Below are 18676 nucleotides of genomic sequence, written 5' to 3'. Positions count from 1 at the left end.
TGTGGCGCTCGGCCTTGGGTTTGTGAACCAGAGAACAAATATTGAATTATCTGACTTCATTATGTTCAGCTGATGACTTCAACGGCAGAATTGGCAAAAGCTCTGCTGTGATGTAGCAGGAGAACATGTTTCTGTTACTGTTCTCAGATTTTTGTCTTGTTTTTTGAAAGTAATTCATGTAATTTTTAATGTAATATTTTTTTTTTTTTTTTTTTTGCACATTTCAGTTTTAAGTTTTGTAAATCAAACTAAACCTGAATATAATATTGTTAATTTAAGAAAATAACAAAAACAAAAAAATAACTTTTATAAAAAAAAATGAAAAATGTCAGACTAAAGTTCTTCTTAGGTTGTATGTCTAACCTGTGTGAGTGTGTATGAGTGTGTGTGAGTGTGTGTGTGTGTGTGTGGCACCACCACCGCGCTTTGTCGGCCTCGGCGCTCTTCATCTTGGCAGACAGCCGTGTCAAACACTGTTTGGGGGGAGAAGCGGCGCTGGACTGTGCGGGCCTCAGTATGTTTGGCATTAGCCTGATCATGCGAACGCTTTGTCAGAAATAATAGAAGAAGAAAAAAGGGGGCAGGATTATTGACTTCCTCCTAATACTCTCCTCTTACCCTCACGCTGTCTGACCTACATTCACTTTACCTCATCTGCCTAGACATTTGTTTAGCCTTCTGGGCAAACACTTAGAGAAGCGTCTGAGGGAGGGGGGAACAGGAACACGTATGCTTGAATACATCACGCTCACTGAGGGGGGGGGGGGCAACACCAAACCCGGACATCTGCAGACGTATACAGCCCTCTAGTGGCAGACGGTAAAGGACGGGGACGTCTCACAGGGAGGACACGCAGTGGGAAGTGGAGCTTCCAAACCACAGCTGGAGCTTCTGACCCACCACAAACCAAAAGTACGTGTGTGTCCCGAGTGTGTGGACGTCGGATAGGAGTTGTGTAACCCAGGTTATTAGATAATGACCTCATATGAAACAAGTCCCATTGATGAAAGCGCACAGAGAGGAGAAACTGATCAGGCTGAACACATGGAGGTCACAGAGTCTCAGTATCAGGGAGGAAGAGACACATTTTGTCTTTTGAGCACTGCGCTCATTACGATGGCCCGGAGGATCTTTGTGCTGTGGAATCATATGCTCTAGTTAAGCTAAACAAGGGCAAGGTATTCCCACAGGAAGGCCAGATGAGAACAAGTGGAAATGCACACACATGAGGAAGAAGAGATGAGGATGAGGATGGTTTTACTACTTTGTGGCCCTTGGATCTTACTGGGATTCTCTGGTTGTAAATATATTCTCTCTCTCTCCCTGTCTGTGTCTCTTTCTCTCTCTCTCTCTCTCTCTCTCTCTCTCTCTCTCTCTCTGTGTGAGTCAAACCTCAGGGGCTCAGTGCTGCGAGCTCATTAAAGGCTTTATTCCACTTCCAGGATCGAGGAGTATTGCACTATGGACATTGTTTACACACAAATGTTGCCCTGGGAATAGTTTTTATTTCTATTACCATCTTGGAGGGAAAATCAGAATGCAGCGCTCGTTGGCACGCATTGCTTTTCATGAAATAATTCCCCTCCTGCGGGGCTTTGAGACGTCCATTTTTAGAAGCTGTGTTTGCGGCGGCGGCGGCGTGCCTGCAGCCATACATCAGCCCCTCGCATCGTTTGCCCTTTCAACCTCCGCTGACACATAATGCTGCAGTGAGAAGCAAAGGTCTGACACGCCGGCCACGGGATTTATGTGGACGCATCTCCATGCAGTCGTTTCAATCACTTCATCCTGTAAAGCTCATTAGAGCCTATAAATGTCAGCGTGGCGCTCCGGAGAGGGGAGAGCGGTCACAGGAGAGTCACGGCTCACAGCGGGGCCTGACGCTGCGTCTGTGCCGCAGCAGATGATGCAGCCCAGTGTTGCTACACACCCCGAGCTGTGTTTGGAAACACTGAGGCGGATCGCTACGACGACGAGGAGAACCAACGGGAGCCGCTGAACCGTGCAGTCTTTAGCCCAGCAGAGCGTGAAGATTAACAACAGAGAGAGGGAGAGAGAGGGAGAGAGAGAGAGATCCAGAGAGATCCAGGAAATGCTGGAGTAAAGCGGGACAGCGCTGTCCGCAGCCCAGGCAGCCACACCAGGCCACACATCCATCACACTCACATGATATATCCGCCCCTCTGTAATTGCATTGCTGTTTAGAGAGGCGGTCGTTATTTATGAAATATTGAAATAACAAATGGTGTCTCCCAGCAGATATTAAGAAGAGAGATGCCTGAGATCAGTCAGAGGCAGGCGGCCCACACGTCCCCACAGCGGGCCGGCTGCCCGGGCGGCTGGCTGCAGAAATCCTGCAGTCATCACAAAGTGGAAATATTTACTGCCCGCTCGTACGGGAGGATGGAGTGTGTGTGTGTCTGTGTGTGTGTGTGTGTGTGTGTGTGGGTGAGGGCGGCTGAAAAATGACTGTGTTTGTGTTTGGAGAGAACCTCTAATCAGATTCCGTCAGCTTCAGAGGCATCTGAGGACGCCCGGCTAAAGGTCCTGGCCGTGCGTGTATTTGTTGCACAGGCTCAGTAACGCTTGCAACAGGAAGTAGAAAACGCTGCCACGACTCTGAGCTGGACGAGACGCAGGATGACGCCACACCAAACCACACTGCGCTGAAAGTTTTCCCTTTCCTAATGATGATTAACATTTGTTTGCAGACAAACACAAATTGCAAGGAAGTGTTTTATGTGTGTGTGTGCTGATGAATCACGGGCGCACTCATCAGCTGGGTTGTGTTGTAATCCTGTGGGCGTCTGTCTGTGGGTGCGTGTGCTTGTTTCTGCAGAACACCCTGGAGACCTGCACCATCTGCAGTAAGCCCATCATGGAGCGCATCCTGCGGGCCACAGGGAAGGCCTACCACCCTCACTGCTTCACCTGTGTGGTCTGCCACCGCAGCCTGGACGGGATCCCCTTCACCGTGGACGCCTCCAACCACATCCACTGCATCGAGGACTTCCACAAGTAAGGCGTTCACATTTACCCCCCCAGACCTTCGAGCGGAGGATCTCCTCGAGCCAGCCCGCTTGTGTCACACGCCAAACCCATTGCGTAAGCGTTAGCCGGAATCCTTACTGTACTCAGTGACCAGAAGGGAAGTGGACGTAAACAGCTTCCCCCGCCTCCGTGTTCTGCGTGGCTCTTTCTTTCCACATGACCCAGTGTGACCTCGGCTCCACGGCCCGTCAGCGTGGAGGAAATAGGAACGTCGGGCCCCGGGCTGTGATTCCCCGAAGCCGCAGACCTCCCCCCCCCCCGACACTGATTAAGCAGGAGAAATAGAAGAAGTGTGAGCGCCGCCTACAGTCACCTGATGGAGCCTGGAGTCTCTGTCTGCTTCTCAGATCCTCATTGGTCCTATAGTTAGAGACCTTCTTCCTCCTCAGGCCCAGTTACTGGTTAGAAGGCGTGGGAGTGTTACTGGAACACACACACTTCATGTTTCTGCTGCTTCTCCTCATAGATTCTGTTGATGAGACAAGTTTAGCTTCACCGGGCACGGATCAGTAAGCACAAGGTTCTGATCTGACCCGAGAACCTGCTTGGGTCAGAACCTGCCGGGGTCAGAACCAGTGACATCATCACCTCAGTGTGTTTATGAAGCCCCCCGTCTCTAAACTCACACAGCAGGACCTGATGGTGTGTGTCCCTCTGCTGTTGCTGTTCTGGGCTTCTGCCTTCTTGTTTCCTGTAAGGGAACTCACACTTCCTGTTGCGTAACCATATGAAGGCACAGGCCCAGCAACCCCAAACTTAGATTACACAATCCCACATCGTCTGCACAGTTCAGATCTCAGACCAGGGTTGCGTAATCATTCTTGTGTGTGTGTGTGTGTGTGTGTGTGTGTGTGTCACTAGCAGCCTGATCCATCTTTCTGTTGTTCTGTGGTTCTGTTCTCTCACAGGAAGTTCGCTCCTCGCTGCTGTGTGTGCCAGGAGCCCATCATGCCGGCGCCGGGTCAGGAGGAGACGGTTCGCATCGTGGCCCTGGACCGTGACTTCCATGTGCAGTGTTACCGCTGTGAGGTGTGTGTACGCGCCCTGATCACCTGTGTGTTCTGTCCTCATGTCACTCTGTACTGCCGGGCAGCATCAGGTGTAATCTTCATCAGTCACCTTAACAGCAACCTGAGTGAATCCTCCTCCTCCTCTTCCTCCTCCTCTGTGCTCTAAATAGATCTGCATCGCTCTGCTGCAAAGTTCATACAATTACATATTTACACATCATCGTGGCGTCGCTCTGCTCGTGATGATGGCGGCATTCTGGTCGCTCGGCTAAAAGACAACAGCGTGCCAGCGTGAGCCTGAGTGTTTACCAGACGCAAAGGTCAAAGGAACGCCAGGCAGATTAGCTGAGCTGCAGGGGTCAGACGATAGGAGACAGGAGCAGGAGACAGGAGACAGGAGACAGGAGCAGGAGACAGGTACAATGTATGTAACGCGTGGACGCCGAGCTCAATGTGCGTGTGTGTGTGTGTGTGTGTGTGCCCTGAATCATGTATCTAGATTCACACACACACACACACACACACACACATATTATGAGACGTAAAGGCGTGCAGAGGGCAGTGAACTCTGCCAAACGACAGACGTGACTCTGTGTCACATCAGGAGCAGACAGAGGAGAGGAGAGGAGAGTTAACACCCCCCACAGTCAGACAACCACAGCAGACCGCCACAACATCCTGCGTCTCCTCGCTCAAGATGAACTGAGTAGTGTGTGAGTGCATGACTGTGCAGAGAGCAACAACCCACAGAGAGGAAGTGACTTAGATACATGTGTGTGTTTACTGATGACATGAGAGCAAAGAGGAGGAGGAGGAGGAGGAGGAGGAGCTGTGATACCTGTATACCTGAGACCCCCTAACAAAGTGACTGTGTGTGTGTGTGTGTGTGTGCAGGACTGTGGCTCTCTGCTGTCTGAGGGGGATAATCAGGGCTGCTACCCTCTGGACGGTCACGTCCTCTGCAAAAACTGTAACAGCAGCCGCATCCAGGCTCTCACCGCCAAGGCTACAACTGACCTCTGAACTCTAGCTCCCCCCCACTGTGACCACCCCATGCTCTCTCTCTCTCTCTCCCTCCCTCTCTCTCTCTCCTCCACCCTCTCTCGCTCTCTCTCTCTCTCTCTCTCCACACACACACACACACACACACACAGAAGCTTGCATTCTTCAGCTTATAAACATATACCGTATCTATATTCACCAGCACCAGGTAATAATAGCCTCACACACACACACACGCACACACACACACACACACACACACGTACGTTGCGAGCGAGTCGGTACAATCACAGCAGGGGAGTCGGTGCTTAACCATCAGTTCACACCAGCAACATGCATCTCACATCTCATTGGATTGATGTGTGTGTGATGTGTGTGTGTGTGTGTGTGTGTGTGTGTGACTGTAGCTTTAGCAGTATTTAGAAACGGCGTTATATCGTTTAAAAAGTGCAGTTTGTTTTATTCTGGGGTGTTTGTACAGATACAAGAACACACACACACACCGCCGCGCACAACTCCACAAACAACACACACACACACACACACACACACTGAGGCTCAGTGATGCGTTTACATGTCAGCTCTGCTGCTGGGCGCTCCGGCCTCTGAGCTCTCAGTGAGTGAACCTGTAGCGCCGTATGTAAACGTGTTCTTATTTAGTATGTAACCATGTAACCGTCACTCATACTCCGGCGTCCAACCTCACTTCCTGTCGGCCTGGGCGACGCGGTCACGACACGTTCCCCTCACGTCGGAGTGTAAACTTCCCGTCAGGCGAACAAAACTTTCTCCGTCTTACTAAAAACCCATTTTCCTGAACGGATCTCCTCGGCCCGGCGTCGGTGACGTCGCCCTCGCCACCAGGGGGTCAGACGGGCGTGAAAAGGGACGCCGCTCGGCTATGCAACATGTTCACTGCATCGACACTTTATAAGAAGAAGCAGAGACAGAATTTTTGTTTTAGGAATAAGGAAATATTTTAAGTGTATAGATTCAAGCATAAGTGTCCTTTAAGTGATTTAAGTGGGAAATAAGGTGTTAGTGTGTGTGTGTGTGACGGTGTGTCACGGTACACACACTCGGTCTTTTAGTGTTAGATTTTAGACGTTCACTTCCAGAGCTCACGAGCAAACAAAGGGACCATGAGAGTTTCCCCCCAAATGATCCAGAATTGATTCCTATTTCCCCTTTAGTTAAGGGGTTTTGTGACCACGTGTTTGTTTGGATGTTGTGTTCATGTTTGTCTGATTACTTTTCATCCGTCTGGTGATAGTGAACATTATTTTAACGCCTCTGCTCTGTGTTCCTCTGGACGGATCTATAATGTAAACTCTGCTGCCACTATAATCTCCCCTAAGTAAAGAAGAAGAAGAAGAAGAAGAACGCATCATCGTCTTCCTCTTCTGGTTTTTAACCTTTTTTGATTTAATAAAGAAAGTGGAAGCAGTAACTTTGTGCTATTTAGACGATAGAAGCTTCTGCTAACTCCACTGTGACGGCAGAGAGACGCTGTGTGTGCTGAGGTTTTGATGATGATGATGTAATGAGGATCTGTGCTAATAAGCCTTAAACTAAAGAAATCATCAGTGAGATCGAGTTTGAGAAAGCTTAAGGGGTTTTCATCAGGATGAGTAGAAATGAAAACTATACAATGACCTGTAGATGGGAAATATTGAATCTCCCTCAAACTGCGTGTGTGTGTGTGTGTGTCTGTGAGTCCTGAGGAGGTTTTTCTCGCCGGCTGCTTGTGTCCCAGTCAAATGTACAGACGACCTTCGCTCTCTCTCCCGCCTGCAGCTAAAGTCAATGCACGCAGGAAATGTTCCATCAATATTTAGAGAGACGCGGCCGGTTCATCGGTCAGAGCGAGGGGAGACAGACGCAGATATGAAACACACACACACACACACACACACACAGGGAAGTGTTAGCCGCTCTTAATCAGGACGGCTCAAACTTTCTGGAGCGAGTGCCTCTGAGCAAACCAACGTGTGTGTGTGTGTGAGTGTGTGTGTGACAGAACAGAGCACAAGGGGAGGAACTGGGTTAGATTCAAACCTCCACCAAGGCCCCCCGACAATCCAGTGATCATGGCTCTGACTCTCGATGATGCAAACCTCTAGAAACGACCGTCAAGCTCCACATCAAACCTGATGAAACCTGATGGATCCTTCCTCCATTCCTCCACTCAAACCTTTCATTCTGCACCACAAACACATGAGTCAATGCATTATTATCCTTATGAAGGCAACCGTCGTTAAGGCCCACGTGAATCACACACACACACACACACACACACGCAATGTAAAAGAAAGGGAAAACAATTCATCAAATCCAGATCTTCACTTCAATTCAATTAGTTCTCACATGATCAGCCAGGTGTTCCAGCAGTAAACACACACACACACACGTAGACTGTAACATCAGACCGTGTGTTGCTTTGCTCTAATGTCCAGGATGTGTTAGAGGTTAAATCAAGGTCCTTTAACTTCCCCAAACTAGTACGAAGTGAAGGAAACACAAATCAAGGTGTCAAAGTCTAAACTCAGTGCCAGGATGAGTTACATCACAAAGTTTGATGTTTCTCCAAAACGCTCTCTCCCGCCCCCCCCCCTTTCCTCACGGCGTCTCCTGTTGTGATCGTGCTTCTTTATAGTCAGATCTGACATCTTAACGTTCTCCTCGCTCCATTAAGCGTGCTGTAATACCGGAGGCGTGCGGTTACTGTTCTATTTTAAATTAAAAAAGATGGGGAAATGTTGTTGGCCACGTTTGCAGAAAGGACTTGTAAAAAGCGTCTAAGTGTCCCATTACGTCGGGGAAAAGCGCTGAGGCGGCGTGTCGGAGCCTAACTGCTGTCAAATCAGACACAAGTCGCTCGGTAATGTACTCAAGTCTTTAGAGTGAGGAATGACGGTGAGGCGGCGCTGTAAGGTCACCGCGTTGTTTACGCCGCCGCCGCACACTTCACACTCGCCCCGCTGTTATTACCTCGTTTGTTAGAGCGGATAATTATGTGTTTGATACAGGAGAACACAAGTGCGTGGTAACTATTTATACCAACACACACACACGACATGAGGAGCAGGAGGAGAAGGGAAAGATACAGGAGGTCTGCGTCAGAATCCATGTTGAGCTCCTCTGTCAGGTTCAGAGTTCATAACAGAGAGGAAGGATGAGACTCCAGCTCAGACTCACTCTCTAACGCCTTCATAACTTTAAATTCATACGTCCGGTGGGTTTGGCTTATTGGCACAGAGTGTAACGGCTCACAGCGTCTCTGCTGCAGGGGATTGATCTCATATCGCTGCGTCACAGAAAGCCGTACGTGTTCTTTAGAGTCGTACAGGAGCTGAGATGGACCCATCAATCGGTGGAGTCGAGGCGTTCCTGGAACACAAACTTTGAATGAAATGAGGTACTGCTTCACCTGGAACAGTCCAGAACGGGAACACTGTGGTCCAAGCTGCGGTTCCCAGTGTCATTAGAGCGAGATGCGGAGCGGGCGGTGACGCTTCCTCGTCCTAAGCGGCCGCGCCGCTGCTGTCCGAGCGTCTCGTTGGTTTGGTACCAGATGGCTGCTGTGTTGTTTTTGTCGTAGCCATGTTTCCTTTATTTAATTGCTTCTCCGCTGGGCTCGGCCCTGTGATTTAGTTTGTTGTTTCCCTGAACCCTGATCAACGTGGAACATGCCAGAGCTCCGTGCTTCCTCTGCGTACTAAAAGTATTCAATCACATCAGATTCCTTCATTCATTGAAAAGAGGAAGTGTGTGTGTAAAGTCCAGCCTGATGCTCTTCAGATGTTTGTGCATGGAGGAGCTGAAGCATTAAAGTAAAGATGATTTCATGTCTGAGCTGTTTTTGTATTTGTGTATCTGCTGTCCTCCTCTCTGTCTAAGTGCCTTTGACTCTCCAGTATTGACTCACTCTGCCTCTCACATGTTTACTCCTCTTTACCAAAGTAAAGAAAGAGAGAAGCCCTTGATTTCTATGGAGCGGCGGTGGAGTCTGAGTACAAACAGTGTTTCCTCTTATAAAGGCTGATAAAGAGCTGGAGCCTCTGACCTGAGCTCACCTGTGCAGGTGGAGCCGGACCAGGAGGCAGTCAGCTGTTCTGTGTTCTTCCATTTTGAATAAAAGCTTTGCAACGGCATCTCGTCTCTGTGGTTTGCTTTCATTCTGTGCCAGTGTTTGCTCCCTCCTTCCCTCTCTCTCTCTCTCTCTCTCTCTCTCTCTCTCTCTCTCCCTCCTGCTTGTTCATTCCAGACCTGCCCCCGTTCTTCCCCCCCCCCCCTTGTTGCCGGTTAACACTGGCCCTCTGGCTCATCGCCTGCAGGACTGGCCGGCTAATGAGCTCTTTTCTCGCAGCGCTCTCCAGAAAATCTCAGTCTGACCTCCCGAGCAGCCGACCTGCAGATGAAAGAGATTTATTCCCAACAAGTCTCACCCGGAGCTGCTCCGCTCTCTTCAAGAGTCATTTAAAAGCCCTTCAGTGCAGACACACACACACACACACACACACTCTCTGTGCTTACGCAGCTCCAATTCCTTTCCTCCTGGCTCGTGCAGTGATACCTCACACACACACACACACACACACACACACACAGACACACACACACACAGGCACACCACTCCTCACACTGGAATCACCTGCTTAATTGAAATATTACGCTTGCAATAGACTTTTGATTGCACACGTGGGACAGCGGTGTAATTACACTGAGACACCGTGTGTGTGTGTGTGTGTGTGTGTCTCAGGCCTCTGCTTACTGCTGCGATCAGCTTGATGGAATTCTTGGAGGGGGAAAAAAAATACTTTGAGGACTTAAAATGACTCTGAGACTTTCTTGATTTAAATTCTTTACATTTGACATTTTAGCTTGCGTGCTTCAGATCCAGCAGGAAGTGATTGAACGTCTGGTTTCCTACCTGCGATGCCAGCGTGAGGAGGAAAGTGGGTGAGGTGATCTCAGCGGACAAACCTGAAGAGTCTGTGTTCTGTTTCATGCCAAAGTCTGAGTTTAATAAGGGAAATCAAACAGAAATATTTATACAGGACCGACCTGGAGCGTAAAGTAAATGATGATCAGAAGCTTCACTGCTGCTCACACACACACACACACACACAAACACACCATCGCCTCCAGCTTATGTAAAAAAAAAAAAAATTAGGAAATCTCCCAACTGCTGCCAAAATCTTCAGTTTACTCCCAGAGAAAAAGTGTGTGTGTGTGTGTGTGTGTGTTTGTGTGTGTGATTCTGCCCGATGTGTACATTTGCATATGTGTGTGTGTGTGTCTGAGAGAGAGTGAGAGCCCCTCCAGCGTTGCATTCAGGGACTTGCTTTACTGCACATAAATCTGTTGTTTCCAAACAAATTGATGAGTGATGAGCCCTGCAGCCAGCAGTGTGTTCCCTCCCATTTCTTCTTCTGCATAAAATTCCAGCGCTGCGTCTCTGGAGGCCCGCTTTGCTGTTTCTTGTTTTAATGTGCAGAATTATGGCCTGAATTATTTAGCAGAAAGCAGATGAGCACGCAGGAGTAAAATGGGCCACTATGCATGATCTCACGCTCGGCTCTCTAAATGAAGCTGTCACATTTACTGTACGGAACACGGAGATGTGGACTGACAATGCAGAGCTCTGAGCTTTGTGTTATTAGCTTTAAAGTGAATCCCTGCTGTGCATTTGCATCAGGAGCATTGATTTTGCATGTCCTTGAGTCGGCTACGGGCGGTGATGTAATCAGCCAGTCGGTGTTGCCTGGGCCGAGCTCAGACGGATCGCTGGGAGCCATCGCTCGCTCGCCCTCCGTGAGACTTCCAAACTGTTAGCAGTGCACTTCTTGTTTTGCAATTAGGTGTGAGAGCAGCCGAGGGTTCAGGGTTCCCAGACATTGACTCAGATTACAACAGATTCATATTAACACCAGAACATACTGAAGAGAGACCTGGATGTTCCTGTAGTTGATTGTTTTCGACCCTCATGTCAAATGCTTCCTGCAACAAAAATATTTCCAGCAAAAAAATGTCTTTAATGCTGAAATCTTAGTTTATACTGTAGGTTCCATATTTGTCCATAAAGCAAACAGCCCAGGAGGCAAGGTTCCATTTATCAGACTCATCGGTGCATCTTTGCTAAATCAATCTTCTCCACATTCTTCAAGGGAAATTATATAGAAAATCACCAAAGATAACAAATTAATTCACGAATGACTTAAAGTACTGAATGCATATTTTTTATATGGTAAAGTTTGTTTACCTGCATGTTCAGATTTTATTCCTTAACACCACAAACGGCACATTGCATTGAATGAAGAGCACCGTGTGATGTGTTTGGTGTTGTAGGTTTTGTCTGATGCTCCGTTCTGACGTCACAACCAGCTGATGATGATGATGATGGATGATGGGATTGAATATTTTCAGCAGTAAGCCTCATATCACACACACACTGCACCTCATCCAGTCTGAACCATGATCTAAAGTACAGACGGGTCATGTTTCAGGGTCAGTGTGTCTCCATTACTGCCTGATCTGTGACACACTCAGGAAAAAGCCATGAAATCCACCGAAGCGTCGTCGTCCATTAATTCAGCCGCTCCCTCCAGAATCTAACCTGATGACAAAGCAGATTTCCGACTCTCTAAAACAAATGCAATCATGTAAATTGAGAGTTCCTCCACTGGCAGTCGCCCTCATTGTATCAGCATCATTCAGGCTGAGTTCTCCAGGCCGTCCTTTTCCCTCTTAAATGAAGAAATTGCCGCATTCCAGTTTGTTTTCCTTTAATTTTTAATCACTTCAACTGTAATGACTCATCGGCTTTATTAAAAATGCCGTTGGCTGCGGTTCAGCCTCTCCTTCTCTTTGATGCTCTCTGAGTTCAGGGAGGTCAAAGTGCTTTCTCCTGCCGCGTCATGTGATCCCACTGCTGCAGCTGTAAATTAGAAATGCACCCAGATGGAAGCAGAGATTACATTTAGTGCCACTTCTCCAGATTGTTGCTGTGGCCTAATGGGAGCTCCAGCATGTAAACATAGACTCAATACACAACAACACATCCACTGCAATGCATCACACAGCTAATGTACATGTCAGGGAAGCTTCTTCTTCTTCTTCTTCACTGTATTTGACTGCACAGCACCGTTTCAACTTCTCAATGCTGGAAGCGATTGTACTGCTTGTGTTGCCGTTCCTGCTGCTGTGCATCTTGATGATGTCACGGTTGGCATCTGGAGCTAAACTGAGCCGTATAATGATTCATATAAGACTGAGCTGTGACCATGGGGCCTCATTGGACACGCTGACGTTCTCTAACTTATCACAGTGAGACTTCAAGCCCGCCCTGCTATCTGCTGTCTGCCAGAGATTAATAAATTAATGGTAATTGATTTAATATGGAGCATGTACGTTACCATATCAACACTTTACTATCTGTCTTGTAATTGAATACAGCAGAGTGTAAACCATGTATGAGCCTGGAATCTGGAGACAAATACATTCAGACAAAGCAGTGAAGGTACAAACACAACACATTTAGAGTACAGACAGGTAAACATCAGGATCAGGACAGAAACGCTGATCAGAGGGAAGCAGACTGACATTTCATAACAAACGGCAGAAGGCAAAAACTTGGCCTGCAGTAAAGACCCGAGACAAAACCAGGAACTAACATGTCGGTGGACTTGACCTGCACTCTGGGACGCTGTGCCCGACGACCCACAGCAAGGCGGTGATGACCTCAAGCACCGCGGTTGTTTTTGTGGCGCTCGGCCCCAGCAGGGGGCACAGGAGGGTCACCAGATGAAACAACAACACACAAAAATAAGGCAAAAACCAAAGTCACGCTCTGCCCCGGCTCAGTGGCCTCAGAGGTTTAGCTTCCACCTGTTATTGACCTTCGGCCTTGAAAAAGAAATCTTTTAATTCTACGCCATTCCTTAATTTTCATATTAGGTAAGATAGTCAAAAATCAATATGCTTCTTCCTCCTGAAGCAGCTCATCTTCCTCAAGTAATGCAAAGCAACACAGTATGCCGAGTTCAACTGCATTCACTGTACTGCAGTTCCCCACCTGACCACCAGCTGTCACCCTTGAGTCTCCCCCCTCTGGTCACCTGACTCCCTCACCTGCTCCACTCTCTCACCTCAGGATTTGTGTTGTGATGTGTGCAGAGGTCCTCACAGATTTTGTTGCAGTCACTTTCTGGATTTTGTGGCCAATTTAGCAAATAGTTTTTCCATTTATTGCAACTTTTAACAGCAACTTTAATGTTTTTATTTATATTGAGGAGATTTAAATAGATCTACATGACAAAGAAACCCAAACAATATGCATAGAAATACCTTTACCCTCTTGTGTCACCAACCATCCTCTCACATTCAGGTTTGCTTCCTTAGATGAACACATTTCATTTTATCTCTCCACTTCACACTCTGAGTGTGTAATCTGAGATAAAGAGAAACTAAAGGTGAGCGTCTGTTTTGTTCCACTTGTTTGTCTTTAACGTCTTTCATATTCAGTGTTTGCACTTCAACTTTTAAATGACGTAAATAGAAACTAAACATGATTTGACTCCATCACCTCTGTTTGCAGCGCTGCAATCAAGCATTGACACACACCACACACTTCAGCTTCACTCTGAACAAAGCCTCAGCAGTGTGGGCGGCTTGATGAGCTCAACGAGCTTCAGGAGACAGAGCGAACGTTCCAGTTTGTGATAAAAGAGTTTGGATTTTGATCTTATCTGTGAAACGTGTGTGATAAAATAGGAAATTACGCGTCCTTGCTGAAAAATGTGGCGTTTTGTTGAATTTGCATTGAATTCTGTGATCGTGTAATTGTTTACAGTACTGGAACATACACACCACACACCACACACACACACCAGCCGGGTCACTTTGTTTAATGTTGGTTCACGTGTCTGCTCTCTTTTGCTTGCTGTGTAGAACCTTGTCAGATTGTTTTGCTGCAGTAGTTTGCTTCATCTTTGTGGCTGGTCTGCCTCTCTGTAACAGCTCTGCCTTAATTGATCACAGTTTGCCTGCTCGGCCTTTTATAATTGTTTACAAAGTTGTTTTTGTACATTTCAGTCTGGAGGATTCACCCTCTAGTCCGGCCATAAAACGTAGACATTGGAATTGACATTTTTTCTTGTCTAAATGATCATAATAACATGATAGGGGCGGCAGTGGCTCAGTCCATAGGGGATTCAGCTTGGGAAACGGAGGGTCGCCGGTTCGAGTCCTGTTTGGACCAAGAAAGTGGACTGACAGCTGGAGAGTTGCCAGTTTTTCCTCCAGGGCACTGCCGAGGTGCCCTTGAGCAAGGCACCGAACCCCTAACTGCCCTGCACCCCCTCTGTGATGCATGTGTTTGTGTGTGTGTGATATGAGGGGGTGCATGATAAATTTCAATTGCATGCGATTTGCTGTGAATTGCATGCAAAATGACGATTAATAAAGTATCTTAAATCTTAAATCTTAAATCTTAAATGATAATGAAGTGTCTTCATCCTAACAGGCCGGTGCCACAGAGCAGTCATGGTCACAGTCGCCCCTCCACCTTCTGTCCCCCGTCCCCCCTGCCTCCATCCAGCCCTGTGGAGCCCGACCACCATCTGACTCTGCTGACTGACCTCCTCCTCCTGCATCGTTCCCCAGCCAGCGTTCTCTCCTGGCTTCTGTAGATATGCGGTAGTTTGTCTGAAAAGTGTGTGAAACCAAACCAAACCTAGAGTAAATGCAAAAAAATTAGGATTTGAATTCTGGTGGTATGTTTGGCAGATTCTTTCAAAAACCTGAAATATGACGCAGCTCCTCCTGTGCGTCAGCTGGAAGTGTGAGTTTCTTCACAGGAGGAATCATTGAGCGGTGGTTAAAGGCTCAGGTTCTCCTTTACCTCTCTTTAACCTGCCACAGACTGACAGTCAGGCTCACACTGCGTCTGACCAAACAAAGCCTGATTTATATGCAACGCAGAGGAAACTTTCAGATCCACATAAATCCACAGAATTTACTGACTTAGTGTAGGTGCGTCCCTGCAGCTGCACTCAAAGGTAAAGTGGTTCTCATGATTTAAAGGCTCTTTGAGCTGTCACCTCTTGACCTCAGGGTAAGAGGCAGAGAGTCATCGATGGATTTGATGCAAAACCTCCGCTTTCCATGTGAACTTTTGTTCTCACACTAAAGCGAGCTGACTGATTAAGCCCACTGAAGATGTGGAGGCCTTACGTGCAAAACACACGCCTCCTTCCTGTTTCCTTAAGAGTCGCTGGGGTTGTTGAGTGATGCTGTGATCGTCCATGTGCCTAATGAGACAGGATTTCACACTGTTTCCATGTGAATAGTGTGTGTGTGTGTGTGTGTGTGTGTGTGTGTGCGTGTGCGTGTGCGTGTGCGTGTGAGGCTGGTGACCTTAGTGTTTGGTGTATGTTTGTGTTTTGGAGCTTTTGTTCCAGTTGTTCCTTCATGTCATCATCAGCTCACATTTTGGGAAATCGTTTCACTTCTCCTTCGTTCCCGCTGCACTTGAGACTCATTGTGGCGAGCTCGTCTCCCGCCTGTTTCCTGTTTACCTGTAAAATGTTTAGAGGAGCTCTGAAGATCACTTATGACCACAGCGTGCGTGGTACAAACGTCTTCCTCCCACTACAGACTGTAGCAGGGTCACTATGAGACAAGAGGTCACCGTGGAAACAAACCCAACAAAAGAAAAGGTTTGATTGTGCCCAACAGACGAGGTGTGTGTGTGTGTGTGTGTGTGTGTGTGTGTGTGTGTGTGTGTGTGTGTGTGTGTGTGTGTGTGTGTGTGTGTGTGCGTCTGTGTGTGTGTGTGTGTGTGTGTGTGTGTGTGTGTGTGGCCTTGGAGCTGAATTCAAAGTCTTATACAGATTTTTTTATTTTCATTTGGTGTGTTTCTGGTTGATCTATTTCTGCTCTGCACGTTCAGACTCCATCTGAGTGACGTAATGACAAAGCTGTGGGTAAACACACACACGTATGGATGATGTCAGGTGTGTATCTGATCCTGGCTCACATTTATATTTACGACTGTTTATGATTCTTATTCAATTCTGTTCTTGTAGCTTTGCATCCCCCTCCAAAGGTCAGAGGTCAAGGGACTGATAACATTCCTCCTCCTAATGTGTGTGTGGGTCATTATCTGATTCTTGAGGTTTCAATAGATTCTTCTATATTCTAGAGACTCTTAATAATTATGCTTTAACAAGACGCCAACACTATTCATGCCTTTTTAGTCCAAATGTTCAGATGAAGAACTTATTATCATTCTGGATCCATCTGCTGCTTCCAAACAATCCTCCTGTCAACTCTCAGCAAAGCCAATGTTTAAATCAAAGAAAGCATAACTTTGTTGAGCATAAATCAGTGAAATACCCCCGGCCCATCTGTGTGTGTGTGAGGATGAAGAGTAGAGAGAAGTGTCCTGTGCCCATGTGGCCTTAAGAACCTAGGCTGGAAAAAAGAAAGTGCTTATTCTTTAATCCCAGGACTGAATATGATTTGATCACATGTAATAAGTTCAGCCACTAACGCTATTAAAGCTTAAACCCCCGCTCCTTTGAGCCGGAACAAAGGCAGCAGAGGCATCACTGATAAATTATTCACATCAGACCCGTCGTCTTCCTCCCCCCATCACTGTTTAGCTCAGACGCTCCAAACTCATTCACTTCCTCCTTTCTGGCCTAAATTATTCGTGACGAGACGGCGTAGAGATGAACTTCTGTACCTGTGTCACAAACGTCAGCCCGTGTTCTCTGAGCTCAGCTACAAGACGCCGCTCACCGCCCCGTGTTCGCTCACACACTCGCTTTGCTTCTTTTCTGTCGTGCCGTCTACGTTGTGGTGAATTTCCAGCTGTGTGAGCTGAGCGTCTGCACCATGTGGAGTCTGATGATCTCAGGTTGTGCGGTGAGTGTTTGGTGAGTCGTAGTGAAACGTCAAGCAAAGGGAAACCAAAGACTACATGATTGTTACAAGTCTTGATTTCCTGTACGAGGCTTCAACCTCTGAACTCCCAGACTCCAGATCCTGAACTCATCTATGAACTGAATGCACAGAAGTTAATTTGATATTAAAATGCTCAACTGTGCACCAAATCTCTGAGCCTTCCTGTGATTCCTGATCCTTGTTTTGCTCTTTGAGGCTTTGGTTTGCAGGAACCTGATCCAGTGTTAGTCAGTGTTTTGTCCAGGATCAGCCGGCTCTGATTAAAGGGATTGGGGAGGATTTTGTGGTATTATCACTCTGACACTTGTGTGTGTAAATAGCTGAATGTCACAGGTTGTGTGTGTGTGTGTGTGTATCCCGATTGAATCAATGCTCTTCACAAAGTGGATTAAGTGAAAAGGCATCCGACACAAAGCTGCTCCTCTCCAGAATCTAAAACACATATTTCACACACGTCTCCCATTCTATTCTGTGCTTTTCCTCATTAGAACCAAAGAAAAATGTTTAGCATTTCCAATCAGGGGATGAGAGTAATAAGATTAACATCCCAGTAATGAGCTCAGTCATTGGCCGACTCATTTAGCTCATTCTTGTCATTTCTAGTTCTATGGATGTAAAATATGAGCTTATATGAACGTTCGGTGGCTCAGAGCTTCTCAGTCAAACTGTGAGTTCCTGTGAAATGAAAGAAAACGAGTTATTCCTTCATTGTGCAGTAAATAAATCAATGAGGAAATGAAATGTTTGGGCCGTGGGACTGTTTTCCTGCTATGTAATGATTGATGCAGTATGTTTGTAATGTTCCACACATCATCTATAAACATGAAGCAGTGAATCAGGGCTCAGATGCGTCACTTGAACACATTTGTACCATTAAAGTGTTTTGCTTTAGACATCTTTACAAAGTTTTGCAGGATCCCGGCTCTTTTCCTGAGGTCCCTCTTCCAAACTTAACTGATTGTTCCCTCTCATTCTCTTTGATGACTCTGCAGTTTATTCCAGTACCGCAGTTTAAAGTTTTCTCACAGAATCCGATATTTCAGCCTGTAAACAAATTCCTGGAAGCGACAGAATGCTCAAATACGGAGGATCGGCTTTGGGAATTCACTCCAGCAAAATGTCTTTAAATGTTTTTGCCCAACATCAGTTTGTGTGAATTTGGGTCGTGTGAAATATTCACACCGCCACCAACCTGACAGCCTCTCTGACTCACTCACTCAATCTGCCTCATCTCATTGTTTATTGGTCCATTGAGAAATCCACAAAGCGGCGCCGGCTCCCTTTGTTCACGTTCACACTGGTGAGCTCCAGCAGGCGAGCCGGTGGCGCTCGCTCTCTAGCAGCTTCAGACAGAGACGTCTCGCCTCTGCACTGAGACTGACGACCTCATTCCAAAATCTGTGTGTCTGTGTGCGTGTGTGTTTGTGATGAAGCTGGTGGCTGGGGATGGAAACGTGCATGAGTGATAAACCTGCTGCTGTTTCAGGGGTCGAATGCTCAGGTTTGCGTTTGAAACCGTGTCTCGTGTTTTAGGTTACAAACTGCAACTTCAGTGTAAAGCTGGACTTTGATGAGCCGTGTTGTGATGCTACATCTGATGGAAACACTGAGCCAAGCGTGAGTCATTAGCAGCAAACACT

General features: G+C 47.1%; 1 protein-coding gene across 1 annotated transcript; it reads left to right on the top strand.

Annotated features, from left to right (window-relative positions):
* Positions 1-758: 758 nt before the first annotated feature.
* On the top strand, positions 759-9217 carry LOC142999199 (lipoma-preferred partner homolog). The gene is made up of 3 exons (XM_076148618.1): positions 759-3018; positions 3960-4080; positions 4956-9217. Exons 1-3 carry the CDS (start codon positions 2756-2758, stop codon positions 5082-5084), a joined length of 513 nt encoding a protein of 170 aa, XP_076004733.1. The 5' UTR covers positions 759-2755; the 3' UTR covers positions 5085-9217.
* Positions 9218-18676: the final 9459 nt, after the last annotated feature.

Source organism: Genypterus blacodes, unplaced genomic scaffold (genome assembly GCF_046128005.1).
Source record: "Genypterus blacodes isolate CSIRO-AG114 ecotype Tasmania unplaced genomic scaffold, CSIRO-AGI_Gbla_v1 ptg000041l_1, whole genome shotgun sequence".
NCBI lineage: Eukaryota > Metazoa > Chordata > Actinopteri > Ophidiiformes > Ophidiidae > Genypterus > Genypterus blacodes.
This window is presented reverse-complemented; position numbering and strand designations above follow the sequence as displayed.

Excerpts from the sequence above, each read along its gene's own strand:
- LOC142999199 (XM_076148618.1), top strand. The coding sequence starts at position 2,756 with ATGAATCACGGGCGCACTCATCAGCTGGGTTGTGTTGTAATCCTGTGG. Across the intron at positions 3,019-3,959 it reads TGCATCGAGGACTTCCACAA|GAAGTTCGCTCCTCGCTGCT; the intron begins GTAAGGCGTTCA and ends GTTCTCTCACAG. Across the intron at positions 4,081-4,955 it reads TGCAGTGTTACCGCTGTGAG|GACTGTGGCTCTCTGCTGTC; the intron begins GTGTGTGTACGC and ends GTGTGTGTGCAG.